The sequence below is a fragment of the Budorcas taxicolor genome, chromosome 20 (assembly GCF_023091745.1).
Source record: "Budorcas taxicolor isolate Tak-1 chromosome 20, Takin1.1, whole genome shotgun sequence".
Classification (NCBI taxonomy): Eukaryota; Metazoa; Chordata; class Mammalia; order Artiodactyla; family Bovidae; genus Budorcas; species Budorcas taxicolor.
This window is the reverse complement of record NC_068929.1, coordinates 36,984,661-36,999,921: the sequence shown is the minus strand read 5'-3', so window position 1 is coordinate 36,999,921 and position 15,261 is coordinate 36,984,661. Positions and strand designations below refer to the sequence as shown.

At 41.6% G+C, this 15,261-nt stretch overlaps 1 protein-coding gene across 1 annotated transcript in view; it reads left to right on the top strand.

Annotated features, from left to right (window-relative positions):
• Positions 1 to 12,914, top strand: part of C7 (complement C7) — a 57,681-nt gene extending 44,767 nt beyond the window's left edge. The window contains exons 15-18 of the mRNA XM_052659043.1: positions 1,737 to 1,928; positions 6,205 to 6,295; positions 9,546 to 9,730; positions 11,697 to 12,914. Of these exons, the coding sequence (XP_052515003.1) occupies positions 1,737 to 1,928; positions 6,205 to 6,295; positions 9,546 to 9,730; positions 11,697 to 11,878 (650 nt within the window). The 3' untranslated portion in view covers positions 11,879 to 12,914. The remainder of the gene's footprint in view (positions 1 to 1,736; positions 1,929 to 6,204; positions 6,296 to 9,545; positions 9,731 to 11,696) is intronic.
• The last annotated feature ends 2,347 nt before the right edge of the window (positions 12,915 to 15,261 follow it).

Below are 15,261 nucleotides of genomic sequence, written 5' to 3'. Positions count from 1 at the left end.
TGAAAGCACTGAGTCTCAACCACTGGTCCATGAGGGAATGCCCTGTATTTGTTTGCTTTACATCAATTTTTCTCTTTCTGTTTCATTCTAAGTATGTTCTGTTGATCTATATTCTAGTTTATTAATTCTTGGTATTCTTGTTATAATCTGCTTTCAAGAACTCTACTGAATTCTTAATTTCATTTTCCAATTCCAGATAAACCATTTGTCCACTTTTCTATGCTTTCTAATTCTCTGTTGAAACTCTCCCTCTTCTAATTTAATTTTTTCCAACATACTAATCATAGTGATTTCATGGTTCATGTCTGTTAGCCCCATCATCTGGATCTGCTGTAGATCTGTTTCTATTGTATTTTTGAATATTAGATTAGTTTTGATTGAATGCCAGACTTTATTTATAAAAAAATAAATAATTTGAGGCTTTGCATGATGTTATTCTTTTCTAGAAAAAAATTAGGTTTGTTTCTGGCAAGAACAAGGCTGATTTATGTCCAGTTTCCCTTTGTCCTAGGTTATAACCATTAAGAGATCATAAGGGAAAGTATTGGATTTCTACTGAGGCTCCTCTTTTGTAACAGGACTGGACTTTAATTTTTGATCTCCTAGCCCTGTGAGACTGCTAAAAACTCTCTGTAGCTATTCAGCTTCTGAGCTGCAGCTTTCTCCTTAGTTTAGCAGCCCTTCAGAACATTAAAAGAAATTTTTTTTTTCAAATTTACAAATAGCCTCAAGGACAAAAGCATTATCAAATGTTGTAATCACTGCTTTAGACTTTCCTTTTTCTAGAGTCTTATACCTTGGGATTTCCACTGCTCTGATTGTTCTCTGATGCTCTCAGAAATAGTTTTTCTTATAACTTTTACAGGCTTCCTATATGTCCTAGTGGGAGCATTAATGTGAAACTGGCAAATATATCATGGCCAGAAATAAACAGTTCTGATGCTAGATTATTAGTTATTTGAAGGCGGAGTACGTGACCAATATTTTGTGTCCGTAGCAGCATTCAACATACTTGGCCAAATGTAGGCCCTCAATAAATGCTGATTTTGAATGAATGAATGGATTTTCTGATAAAAATGGTGCAGAAATAGAGCAGGACTTTGTAGGATATTGTCCAAAATCCCACTAGAAAGATTTTTTTTTAAGTCATGAATTCTGACTTGCTTTCTACCATTATGCATGTTTTTCATTTTTTTTTTTTTTTTAAGTAGAGATATGAACTAATGACTGTAACGAAATAAGGAAAGATAGACTGGGAAACCAAGAAAGATTTAACACTTTTATGGTTGCAAGGTTAAAGGTGGTTCTTTAAAAATTTCAGATAGCAAAATATCTAATTGGATATATGCAATGATATGCAAATGAATACAGCTCTTGGGAAAATTTTGGTGAGACTTCACCAGATGAGAGAGAGAAGTGGCAGCTGTGAAAAGTCTGGTTTTGACAGCAGGCTGGACTCGGGGACCTGATAATGCTTACTCATTTCAAGTTGTCATATGACTTTGAGGGCAGAGGTGAGAGGGTGGGCACTGTTCTGGTTTTCAGTCGTTTGCATCACACAGACAGGCGCGGTGGGGCATGTCTTTCAGGGCCTCCTGAGTGAACTCACCTTTTCTACCTTGTCCTCTAATTTGAAAAAGCAGAGCAAGTGTATCAGCACCATTCAGGGCTGTCATTTAAAAAAAGATGGTCTAGGAAAGCAAGGAACCTTGTATTCTGCTCTCTTTTCTCTTTAGAAATTGCCTGCGTTCTGCCTGCACTGATGGATGGCATACAGAGTCATCCCCACAAACCTTTCTACACCATTGGCGAGAAGGTGACCATTTCCTGTTCAGGCAGCAGATCCTTAGAAGGTCCCTCGACATTTCTCTGTAGTTCCAGCCTTAAGTGGAGCCCTGAGGTAAAGAATGTCCAGTGTGTGCAGAAAGGTGAGTGGCTCCTGGGTCTGTGCAAGGACACATGGACTCAGGGAGTGAGAGTCCCTGTGGCCGTTCTGAACTGCTGTAATGGAATCACTCCCTCCATCCAGACCCCACTATGAGAAGGAGGTCTAGACTGAGTAACTAGACTTTTTTGCACATAACACATAGACTCACAGAATTCAAGGAAAGGCAAGAATAAGTGATTCTCAAATTTTAACTTAAATCCTTCATATCCAAGATTAGCTTTATATTTTTAGAATACCAAGAAAACAAAGAATTTCTAAAAGCTGATTTCTGGCTTCCTCCTTTTTAAAAATGTACTTTTATGAAATACAGAGTTGAGATCACAATTTATATAAAATTCTGCCTATTTCATTTTGGGGTTTATTAGTATTTATTAGTTTATTAGTGTTATTGAAATTGAATATTTAAAAGCATTTACATTTAAGCCTACAAAGCAGAAGTTATGAAAGGAAAAGTATTGTGATTTGTGAAATTATTCTTAATAGTAGAAATCCAAATATCCAGTATTTTGAACACATGGCAAATTTAAATGGCCTTTTAAAATGTTTTTAATTTTTATTGGAGAATGTTGATTTACAATGTTGTATTAGTTTTAGGTGCACAACAAAGTGAATCAGTTATACACATACATGTATCCACTCTTTTTTAGATTCTTTGCCCATGTAGGCCTTTATAGAGTTTCTGTACTATACAGTAAGTCCTTATTAGTACCTATTTTATATATCGTAATGTGTATATGTCCATCCCGACCTCCCAATTTAACTCTTCCCTTCTTCCCTTCTGGTAACCATAAGTTTGTTTTCTACATCTGTGATTCCATTTCTGTTTTGTGAATAAGTCCACTTGTATAAAATGGTCCAAACTATTTCTGTTCAGAGATATTTAAGATTTGTTTTCAAAATAAACTCTTTCTTTTTTGTTTACATTTTTTAATAAATGGACTTCCCTGGTAGCTCAGCTGGTAAAGAATCTGCTTGCAATGTGGGTGACCTGGATTTGATCTCTGGGTTGGGAAAATCCCCTGGAGAAGGAAACGGCTACCCATTCCAGTATTCTGGCCTGGAGAATTCCATGGACTGTATAGTCCATGGGGTTGCAAAGAGTCGGACGTGACTGAGTGACTTTCACTTTAATAAATGGAAAATATTATGCTTGCAACAGTTAAAAACAAGGAAGAAGTCATATTTGCATTCTATTCTATATGATATTCTTATTTCTTGAGTATATGATTTAAAAAATTTTTTAACTGGAGGATAATTGCTTTACAATGTTATATTGGTTTTTGCCATACATGAGTATATGATTTTTAATTCGATGTTGAAGTGTGTCTTCTATGGCAAAGATGAAATAGTTAATTCCATAAGTAATAATAATATTCCCTGGTGACTCAGATGATAAAGAATCCGCCTGGCAATGCAGGAGTCTCTGTTCAGTCCCTGGATCAGGAAAATCCCCTGGAGAAGGGAATGACAACTCACTCCAGTCTTCTTGCTTGGAGAATCCCATGGACAGAAGAGCCTGGTGGGCTACAGTCCATGGGGTTGCAAAGAGTAGGACATGACTGAGCAACTTTCACTTTGAAGTTTGTCACTTTATATTTTATAAACCCAAAAATGAAATAGGCAGAATTTTATATAAATTGTGATCTCAACTCTGTATTTCATAAAAGTACATTTTTAAAAAGTCAGGAGGAAGCCAGAAATCAGCTTTTAGAAATTCTTTGTTTTCTTGGTATCCTAAAAATATAAAACATATAGTGACAGTCACTTTATAGCACAATTTGGTATGAATTTTCTCCCCCTCAGCAAATTCTATTAAGGCTCTAATTAAGGATGTTTTCCAAACCTCTGTATTGTTTGAAAGATGTGGATAACAATAATAACTACCCTTAAAATAAGCCTATAACAAACCAAAAAAAGGCCAGGTTTGTTAGCCTCCAGAGTTTTAAAATACCTGCTGTTTAGGTAGTCTTTTGTTTTTTTAATTGTAGTAAAATACACACAACATTTATCATTTGAACCATTAAAAAATGTGCAATTCAGTAGCATTAAATACATTCCCATTATTGTTCAACCATCACTGTCATCCAACATTCCATCTTCCCAAACTGAAACTCTACCCATTAAACATTTGTCTCTCATTTATCTCCACCCCCAGCAGTATTTAGACTTGATGTGAAGATATTTGATTTTAAAGTAGTGAAGGTACATTCTGTAGGTGGGCCCTAAGAGTGGGTTTACTTGGTTAATTAAGTTATGAAGATGACAAAGCCATGTTCTTTTCACATGCAAGTCTCTTGTCTAGGTAATTCCACAAGCGATTTTTTCACAAAGCAATTACGAGAACTTTTAGAAAATATGTAAAATCTAACATTCCATCCTTAAGAATGATTAGCAAAAAACTGCTAATAATAATGCAGAATTCATTTACACAGCTTAATCATTGAACTTCACCTTGGGTACATTTAGATCAGACTTTCTCAACCCCCACACTATTGGAATTTTGGAACCTGATAATTCTTTGCTGTGAGAGACTGTCCTATGTACTGTAACATGTTTGGCAGAATCCCTAGTCTCTGCTGTCTCATGGGGTGACAATTGAAAAGGTCCTTTGACATTGCCCAGTGTCCCCTGGGGAGCAAAACTGTCCCTGGTTGAGAAGCATAGATCTAAATAATACCATTAAAGTATTTTATTTTGGAATCATTTATGATTTCAGAAAAGTTGCAGATAAGTTACCCATCTTCCCATACTATTAACACCTCACATATCTTGACATAATCTAGTTGGTCAAAACCAAGGCATTAATATTAATTAGTACAACACTGTCAACTAAACGACAGAATCTTCATTCATCACGTTTTTCCACGGATGTTGTTTTCATGGTCTAGGATCCAATTCAGGATACTACATCGCATTTAAGATAATACCATCTTAAAGAAAAATGCTTAAAGAATAAATACTTGCTACAGGCAATGCTGGACACGACAGACACACTGCACCTTGGTACCGTTTTTACAAGTTTATGCCTTCCTCATTCATGAGATTTTCCTGTCATGTCTAAAGCTCTTAAGTTTTCCAAAAGTAAGGAAGCATTCTACAGTTTGTGCATCCATAAAAACATGACCTTCAGACAAATGACCTTTATAGGTGTATCTAACAGGTAACTAGTTTCATGATGAACAAGTATATGCCGCAGAATTCCATTGTAATGAAGCTGCCGGAAGCGGAAATGGCAAGGCAAGTGGAAATGGCAGAATGAACACTGCTCACCTAGTAGTCAGGCCTAGCTGCGGCCATGGCAAATGAAGCTCTTGCAAGTCGGACCAAGGTGTTTCCCTGACAAAACTGGAATGATAATTGGCTTTCTATCAGTTTGTAGAAAACATGAAGGAAAGGATTTTACCAATGTAAACACCTCCACACATTTACTCACTGTTGAGGGGAGACCACTTGGACATTTACATGTAAGAGATTATTATAGTCATCCTTGAGATACTGAGAGTTCTTCTTGTATAGGTCAGGGGTATGCTTTCTGTCTCGTGATAGGCACAGCGGGCAAAACGTACCCAAATAGCCCATGGTTTTTAAACCCCAACTTCTTTTTTAAAATTTTTAATTGGAGGATAATTGCTCTACAGTGTATTGGTTTCTGCCATACAAAAATGTGTATCAGCCGTAAGTATGTATGTGTCCCCTCCCCCTGAACCTCCCTCCCACTCCCCACACCATCCCATACCTCTGGGTTGTTGCAGAGCACCCGGTTGAGCTCCCTGCATCAATCGTCAAATTCCCACTAGCTATCTCTTTTACACGTGTAATGTTTATGTTTCAGTGCTACTCTCTTAATATGATATTTTAAACTCCACCTTTTTGAAGAAAGGGAGCCTACACCATGGGACTTCAATTCAGACAAACATGGACTTAAATCCTGGCTTGGCCAATTTGTTAACTAGCATGAATTTCTTGACTTTTCTGACTCTTAGTTTCCTCATCTCTTAAATGGCTATTTATTAAGAATTAAATATCACATAAAAAGGGCAGGATCAAGAGTCAATGCTCAAGAAATGGTGGCTATTATGACCAAAGACGTTATTTGTTGGGTCTGTGATGCTGTACCTCGTATAAAATGCTTTAAAGCTTTATTAATTTATTGATTATAAGAATTTATTGCCTGGTTCAACAATTGAAACAATCCTTGTTTACTACAAACAAGCTCTTCTCCTAATGGTCACATCTCCATTATTCTTCTCTTTTAGAAGCACCTTTGACACCGAAAGTGCCTAAATGTCAGCCCTGGGAGAAACTGCAGAATTCGAGATGTGTTTGTAAAATGCCCTATGAATGTGGGTAAGCTCTGTTTTCTTCTCTGTTTTATTTTCTTCAAAATAGATGGAATGGTTTCTTAGATGCTAGTCTCTGTTGGGTCAAAGGTGTTACTGACCAAGCACCAAGGCCCTTTGCATTTCAGGCCAGTCCATTTGCTGCCTGTTTTTGCCTGGATCACCAGGGCTGACCATTGGTGGTGTCAGGCAGTGTTCTAGTCTGGCTGGTGAGAAAGGCTGAAGGATTGCTTGAGGCTGCTTGTTTTCTGTATAAAATGGGATAAAATTACAAAACACGAGGATTTAGAGCTTGAAGAGATTAGGGCTGAAATTCCCTTGAGACATAAACTTTAAAAAAAAATCATTTAATTTATTTATTTTTGGCTGTGCTGGGTCTTCATTGCTGCAAGCGGAGGCTACTCTCTAGTTGTGGTGTACATGTTTCTCTTTGCCGTGGCTTCTCTTGTTGCAGAGCATGACCTTTAGGGCACGCAGGCTCAGTAGTTTTGGCTCACAGGCTCTAGAGCACAAGCTCAGTAGTTGTGGTGCACGGGCTTAGTTATGTGCAGCATGTGGGATCTTCCTGGATTGGAGATTGAACCTGTCTCTCTTGCATTGGCAGGCTGATTCTTTACACTGAGCTACCAGGGAAGCCCCAGAGACATAAACTCTTAAAGCAATACCAATAGAGAAAAAAGCAGCTGCTTTTCTAATTCTTGAAATATGTTTCTGGATTTGCATTCCAAGAACAGCATCCCACTTGAAATCACTCTTTTGCAGAAATATAGCTGAAGTAATTACTACATGTTGGATACAGATGGCATGATTAAATTAGGACCAGAGGAGATTTATTGGTGGGACTATTTACAGAAATGTGGGTCGAGCAAAGAAAACTGCACATAACAGGGCAGTATTCCTGAACTGGTAGAAGCTGAACTGAACTGGTTTACATTTTTTTCCATGCCTAAGTCAGAAGTTGTGAGAGAGCAGCTTTTATGAAAATCTGTTGACAGAGGGTTAGTTGAGGAGGAGTTGAGTCTCTCATTTTAGGGGCTTCAGAGGCGCCTAGAAGTGAGCCAGGGGAATAAATACCCCAACTGTACTCTCTTTCCTCCCTCCTCTTCTGCCAGAACCCCACAATGATCAAACACGCCTGAAGCTAGAGGACAAGGAAGCCTATTGTTGTGGTCCATACGCTTCAGCTTCCCAGGCAGGGTGAAGAAGAGAGGAGGGTGAATCTGGAGAGGCAAATAGGAAACATCCAGTCCCTAGGGCTTACTGACCACCTCTAAGGTTAACAATCAAAACACAAATTTATTGGCCAGTTACTTGGCTTTCAGTTAGTATGGTCATCAAAACACATATCCAACTCCTTGAATACCTTCATTGGGTAGTGATGAGTAAGGGGTATCCTATAAGAAGTAACTTTTTGTGTGAAGGAGAATATATAGCTGAATAACATAAATGGAAATTGTAAAAAAAAAAAAAAAGAAAAGAAAGAAAGAAAGAAAAAGGAGAAAAAGGAAACAAACACACAAAAAAGTTCAGCCCAGAATCTTCTGACTGTGCTGTTATTCTCTGTTAATCATTGTTTACCTTGATTCACCTTCATCTTCCTTTCAATTTCTTTGCTTCATTGAGCTTATCTGCAGCCTGTTGTTCATACACTTGGGAAGAGTTTTAATGTCTGATATGGGCTTCCCAGATGGCCCAAGTGGTAAAGAATCCACCTGCCAATGCAGGAGACGCTAGAGACATGGGTTTGATCCCTGGGTGGGGAAGATCCCCTGCAGTAGGAAATGGGAATCTGCTCAAGTATTCTTGCCTGGAAAATTCCATGGACAGTTGAGCCTGTCCTCTGGGCTCCTCCATGGAGCCACAGTCCATGGGGCTGCAGAGTCAGACACAACTGAGCGACTGAATGTGCACTGATAACAAGGGAGGTGGCTTGTAAGGCTTTGCCATTTAAGCTGTTCTAAGTACTTCTATTTAAAGTTTAAATAAACAGAGTAAAAAAAAGATACAAGGATTTGTTTCTGTTATGTATTTCTGTATTTCTTTGTCCAAACAAATTTAGCTCTTGGTTAGAGAAGAAAACATTAGAGCTAAATATATGTAAGTAAATATAGATTCTGTCTGTTATTCAAAAATGCCTTTTGTTGTCTAAGGTTTCACTACAGTAATGGCATCCTTACCCATCAGTATTCAGATAAGTGGTTGTTTTTGTTAGTGACATTTCAAATACTGGCACTTTTTTAGCACCAATGCATAAGGGAAAAAAGTAACACATTTCACGGAAATATTTCTAAACTATTTTGTAAACATAGATACTCTAAAAATAGCATTGAAAAATAGAGTTCATCTTCCCTTGAGAATTTAGTCATTGGCTGTGGATAATGCCATCATGTGGATGTGAACTCTCAGGACTGCTGGGCTGGGAAGAGCTGCTTTCTTCTGCAGTTAGTAGTCCCACTTTTTCAAAATTTATTTATTTTTTAACTGAAGGATAATTGCTTTACAGAATTTAGTTGTCTTCTGTCAAACCTCAACATGAATCAGCCATAGGTGTCAGTTCAGTTCAGTTCAGTTCAGTCAGTCAGTTGTGTCCGACCCTTTGCGACCCCACGAGCCACAGCACACCAGGCCTCCCTGTCCATCACCAACTCCTGGAGTCTACCCAAACCCATGTCCATTGAGTCGGTGATGCCATCCGGCCATCTCATCCTCTGTCGTCCCCTTCTCCTCCTGCCCCCAATCACATGGTCGCATTTGACTTCGGTCCCTCTGAGTGCGTGTGTGTGTGCTGTCGCTTCAGTCATGTCTGACTCTTTGCAACCCTATGGACTGCAGCCCGCCAGGTTCCTCTGTCTATGGAATTCTCCAGGCAAGAATACTGGAGTGGGTTGCCATGCCCTTCTCCAGTGATCTTTGCTAATTTTCTGTCTCTTCCTTTGTCATCAATCTACCTGTTGCTAACAGACCATTGCCTTCTCTTTTAATTTGCTGTATCTGATCTGTTCTAAATGAAACTAGATCGACACCAGATACCTAAGATTATAAAACTTGTGAGCAAATAAAAAGCAAAATATGTTCATTTTGAAGACTGGAGGGGATTGGGCCTTAGAAATGTGGGGGATTTGAATTTCTGTCCCCTCATTTGGCTGTGGGAGACAACATCTGAGGCACTGAGCCCAGAGCCTCACTTTTCACTTTTCATTTTCAGCTTTGAGGAAAGAAAATTTTGTAAAGGAAGTAACTTAAAAATTTTGTTTCAGGTCCTCCTTGGATGTATGTGCTCGAGATGAGAGAAGCAAAAGGATACTGCCTCTGACCATTTGCAAGATGCACGTTCTCCAGTGCCAGGGTAGAAATTACACTGTGGCTGGTAGGGAGAGCTGCATTCTGCCTGCCTCGGCTGAAAAAGCTTGCGGTGTGTGTCCACTATGGGAAAAATGTGATGGTAAGGGACATTTCATATTTGTGATTATAAAAATACTTCAGTAGTAGGAGTGAAGTTTTCAAAAATGTAGTTTGCTATTTTAGCAACGGGTGACAGCACATCCCTAAGTATGTCAAAGACTCAGACTGGTCTGAGTGTGAAGCCTGCCATGAGGCTCAGAACCTGCTTACTCTGGAGCGAAATGCCTCCCTTGCCTGATCCTCCAAACTGGAGCAGGTAGCCATTCCCTTCTCCAGGGGATCTTCCCGACCCAGGGACCAAACCCCAGTCTCCTGCTATCCCCGCTATCCTCCCCCGCTGCCTTCCCTGGGGAGGGGAAATGGTGGATGCAGAACCCTTGCTGGTGGTCTGAACTTGTTGGGTCACTCAGTCGTGTCTGACTCTTTGAGACTCCGTGGATGGTAGCCTGCCAGGTTCCTCTGTCCATGGAATTCTCCAGGCAAGAATGCGGGAGTGGGTTGCCATTTCCTTCTCCAGGGGATCTTCTTGACCCAGGGATCAAACCCAGGTTGACTGCATTACAGGCGGATTTGTTACTGTCTGAGCCACCAGGGAAGCCCTGATGGCCTGAATGTCCTCCCAAATATCACATTTCACCTTCATGATTTTTGCTCTGTCCTTGTAGTATCTATATTATATATTCATTAAAAAAGAAACAGCCTCACATAAAAATAACAATTTTTAAAAGAGGAAACTTTATAGCACATCTTTAATAGGAAATATCCCTTACCATAAATATTAAGTAACCATAAAAATGTCTTCTCAGGTGGCTCAGTTGTAAAGAATCTGCCTGCCAAGCAGGAGACAAGGGTTTGATCCCTGGGTTGGGGAGATCCCCTGGAAGAGGGCATGGCAACCCACTCCAGTATTCTTGCCTGGAGAATCCCATGGACAGAGGAGCCTGGTGGGCTATGGTCCATGGGGTCGCAGAGTCAAGACACGACCTATTAACTTAGCAACAACAAAGGGGCATGTTGGAAGCACCAGTGCCAGGCTGACACTTTCTCCTAGAAGCAATCAGAAGGATGTGATGGAAAAGGAGATACTACTTGCTGGTCTCCTGTCCTGGTGTCCTGGTAGCACTTAACAGCACTACCACCAGGGGCCCCACCTCTAAGGGGGAGGAGCTGAGTTGCCCAAGCCAGGCCATGGTCCTCGGTTTCCCCATCTATAAATCTGGGAGCCTGATGGTGCTTTCTGGGTCTGTAAGGTCTCTACCGGCTCCTCAGGGCCTCCTGCTCCTGGCTGGTACTCCCTGGGCATCTTTCCCCTCACCCCTGTCCCATTTGCAGCGGAAAAGGCGACACACACAACTCTATGGCCATGTCGTTCGGTTTGGCAGTCATCACAGTCTGCTGGCTGACCTGGTTACCCTCCTTCGGGGGATGCCTGTTCCAGCATCACCCCTTCAGCGCCTACACGGCTTTCCTTCCCGCTCGTTTCTGTTTGGTCTTTACGCGGTATGAGGCCTTTGGGGTTTCACTTCCTCTCTCTCAAAGCAAGTTAATTCTCCTTTTCTTTGTCTCCCTCTAAGGCTTGCTGTCCGGCTCTTTGCTGAGGTCTCCGCCTTCGGTCTGGGCGTTGAGGGGTCACATCATGTTTGGGGCCCCCCTGGGCAGCACCTGAAGGAGTGAACCGCCCCATGGGCGTCCAGTCGATAGGAAGCCGGGCACCAGCCTCAGAACCTGCTTACTCTGGAGCAAAAAGCCTCCCTTTACTGGCGCAGGTTGCCATTCCCTGCTCCAGGGGATCTTCCTGGCCCAGGGATTGAACCCGGGTCTCTTGCATAACAGACAGATTATTTACCGTCTGTATTATTTAGCCCACAGTCGGGGCGGGGCAGTTAGTGGGGTGACAGGAACACCGGTAGCTCTCCAGTCACCACTTGCATAACTTTGGATGGGATGCGCCTGGGCTCCCCCACCTCCACCAGGTGCCATTAAGCCTCTCTCGCTTCTTTTTCCAGCCGAGGGCAGCGAATGTGTCTGCAGAGCCGCCTCGGAGTGCGAGGAAGCAGGAGTTAGCGTCTGCGTAGAGGTGAACGGCAGGGAGCAGACGATGACGGAGTGCGAGGCCGGCGCCCTGAGATGCGGAGGACTGAGCATCTCCGTCACCGGCATCCGGCCCTGCGCCGCCGAGGCCGCGTAGGTGCCGGCTCGCCGTCCCTCAGGCGCTGTGGCTGAACTAAAGCTCTGCACAGCCAGCCCTGTAGGCTTCCAAGCACGCAGGCCCATTCTTTCTCCTTCCCCTCCGTGTCCCCTTCCCCCAACTTGTACCCCTGCATAATCCCACAGCCCTTTGTCCTCCCAGACCCGAATTCAGATCTTTTTTCTCTTCTCTTTCTAAAAAATGTCAGTCTGAAGGATATTGATGAACCTTTGCAAATGTTTTGTACTTCTCTGGACCTTGCCTTTTTTTTTTTTTTTTTTTAATCTGAAAACTAGAGGGTTAGACTAGAGAAATTTCAATGCTCTATGATTCTTTTAAGTATGATTGACTCCACTCATAAGCCAGAATACATTCTACAAATTGATTAGGAGAACAGAAAGATTAGAGAGGCTGTCTTCACTCAGTAAAACCGAATACGAAGGGGATCTGGAATGGAGGAAGACAGATACAATTATTCCATCCCAAATGGTAATCCCAGGCTTCACCCTGTTGACCCAGGCAGGACACCTGGAGATCCCTAATCTTATCAGAAGGTTAAATCACCCATCATCAAAGTGGAATCCGTTCTGTGATGGCTACCTTCTTGTCTGAGAACAAATACAATTCAGGCTTCACTCTGGAGCTTTTCTTTAGTATGTGCCAAATTCAAGACCTGTAATTCACCTTCCTCTTCTTCTCTCTCTCTCTCTCTTTTTTTTTGGTAGGAAGCATCATTTATGCTTGAGCTATTGAGTGATTGCATATTTGGGTGAAGAGTGTTCTTTAATACGGATACACACCTAGATTTTTCCGGGGACTCTACAGGTAGATCCGTTTGAAGCATTAGCTCTCTATTTATCCCCTATTCATCTTTCATCAAAACAAAATAGCAGCTGTATGAGGTTAAATGAGTGGGATTCAGTGGGATTTAAGCATGCATTTATACACAAATAATATCTGTATTTTCTGATACATTTTAATAAAACTTTAGTTTAAATGACAGTGATTTAAAAACTCATTAAAGATACCATTCTTTGACATTAAAAAAATCTGTTATGTTTAATTTTAAAGAATCTTGCCATGAAGGATGGCTAATGTGCTCTTTTTTACATTTAAAGCATTTTAAATTGCTTTGTTGAGGTATGATTGACATGTAAAGAGCTGTACATGAGTTTGGGGATAAGTATACATCTGTGAGAAACTTCCCAGGTGGCGCTTCCCACCTGCCAATGCAGGAGACATAAGAGATGTGGGTTCGATCCCTCGGTCGGGAAGATCCCTGGGAGGAGGGCATGGCCACCCACTCCAGTATTCTTGCCTGGAGAATCCCATGGACAGAGGAGCCTGGTGGGCTACAGTCCAAAGAGTTAGACATGACTGAAGCGACCTAGCATGCACGCATGCATACATGTGTGAAAACATCACCACCATGAAGACCATAAACATATCTATCACCTCCCAAAGTTCCCTCCCACTCCCATTGTAATTATTATCATGATAAGAACAGAAAGAACATCATAAGATCTTTCCTCTTAGAAAATTTTAAATATGTATTACAGCATTGTTAGCTATACACACTGTGTTGTATAGGAGATCTCTAGAACTCCTTTATCTTGTATAACTGAACCTTGATATCCTTTGACTGTCACCTCCCCGTTTTCCCTGTCCCTAGCCCTAGGCAACCACCATTCTACTCTCTGCTTCCATGAGTTTGACTGTTTTAGATACCTTGTATAAGTGAGATCATGCTGTATTTATCTTTTTGTGTCTGGCTTATTTCATTTAGCATAATATCCTCCAGGTTCTATCCTGGATGAGTGAATAATTGGTGGCTAAACAGGGACCAGTGAATGAGATTGGACAGTGATGCTGTCTTGAAATACTAAATTTCATCCTTTTTTTTCTTTTTTCTGAACATCCTTATCCTTGGCTTTTTCTCTAGTTGGACAGAGCCATTCACAATTCTCTATGAGAGAATTACCATCATGGCATCAGGGCTGCAGGAAGAAAGTAACATACAACATTAAAAATCTTTTGAGATTTCCAAAATGAGTTCCTGAACATCTAAGGAGAAGGTTTTAGGAAAGCTGGAAGGACTGTTTATGTCATGAAAACTGACACAATGAGAACAGAGGCAGCGGGAGAATGCCCTCGTCTGCCCCTCCCTCTGCCTCAGACCAGGTGAGGGGCACCTGGCTGGGATCTAGCCTTGGAGGAGAAGGCAGAAAAGGCTGAAGTGAAAGTTGTCTGGACCTACTGGGGGATAGAGGAGAGGAGGGAATTGGCTCAGGCATTAACTCGCTGCAGGGAGCTCCATGGGAGCCCACTCACATCCTGCTGCCCATCACTCACAATTTCAGTGGACCCTGTGAGTCACCTGGGCAGAGAAGCTGCTTTGGAAGTTCTCCTAATTGCACTGGACTGTGTCTTCTTGCGACACTCCACACATTTCCTAACAATTGGCCAACAGAAGTGCTGTTTATCAATGCCCTGAGATTTAATGAGCCCTATCCTAACTGCTCTGTTTGGAACTTCCCTCCCAGCAGCAACAGTCCAGGATGGTTGTAATCCCCGTGAAACAGAGGGAAAGTTCTTGGTATTCAGGTGGGGTATGGTGGGGATGCAGAATGGCAAGGGGGATGTCTGACAAATGTCCCCTGGAACTCTGAGTTTCCTAACAACAAGCCAGGTGACTGGCTCATTTGATTGAGGGCACCCCCTCTCAACAGGGCAGGTCATGGCTAATCTCAGCTTCACATGGGACCTGCAAGACCATCCTGTCGGTGAGTAGCTGTTCAGAGCTGCAGGTACTGAGCAGCCGTTTTTTTCAGTGTTCCCTGAAACAGCTGCACCACAGACTGTTAAGTACTTTTGTTTTGGTTAAGGTATGTATATTTATCAATATTTTTGGACCGACCCCACAGTTTATCATTTGCTCTATATTTTTTTCTGTACTACCAATATTTCTTATGCCCTCATACCTGCACACATACTGACCTACCACAGGCATTTGGATTATTTGTAAGATGGGCATAATAGTTAGTGAAGGTGGTCATCATAAACTTGAAGATAAATGAATATCCTCTATACTTAGGGCATTCAAGTGTATCTATGACTCTTTCTTTGTCTGAGATAGGTTAGGAGGAGGAGACACAAGAGGAGAGAAGAGAAATGAAAATAAGAGAGAGGGAGAGAGAGAGGGAGGGTGGGGGGAGAGAGCGAGAGAAAAAAAAAAAAGATTGGAGCATCCTTAGTACAGGAGTAGCAGAACTGAGCCGCCACATTAACCCTGCTACCTACCAGTGTACCAGGACTTTTCTTCCTTGACGGACTAGTTAAAGTGGATTCAATACTTTAGCTAGAAATGGAATGACCTGTTCTCT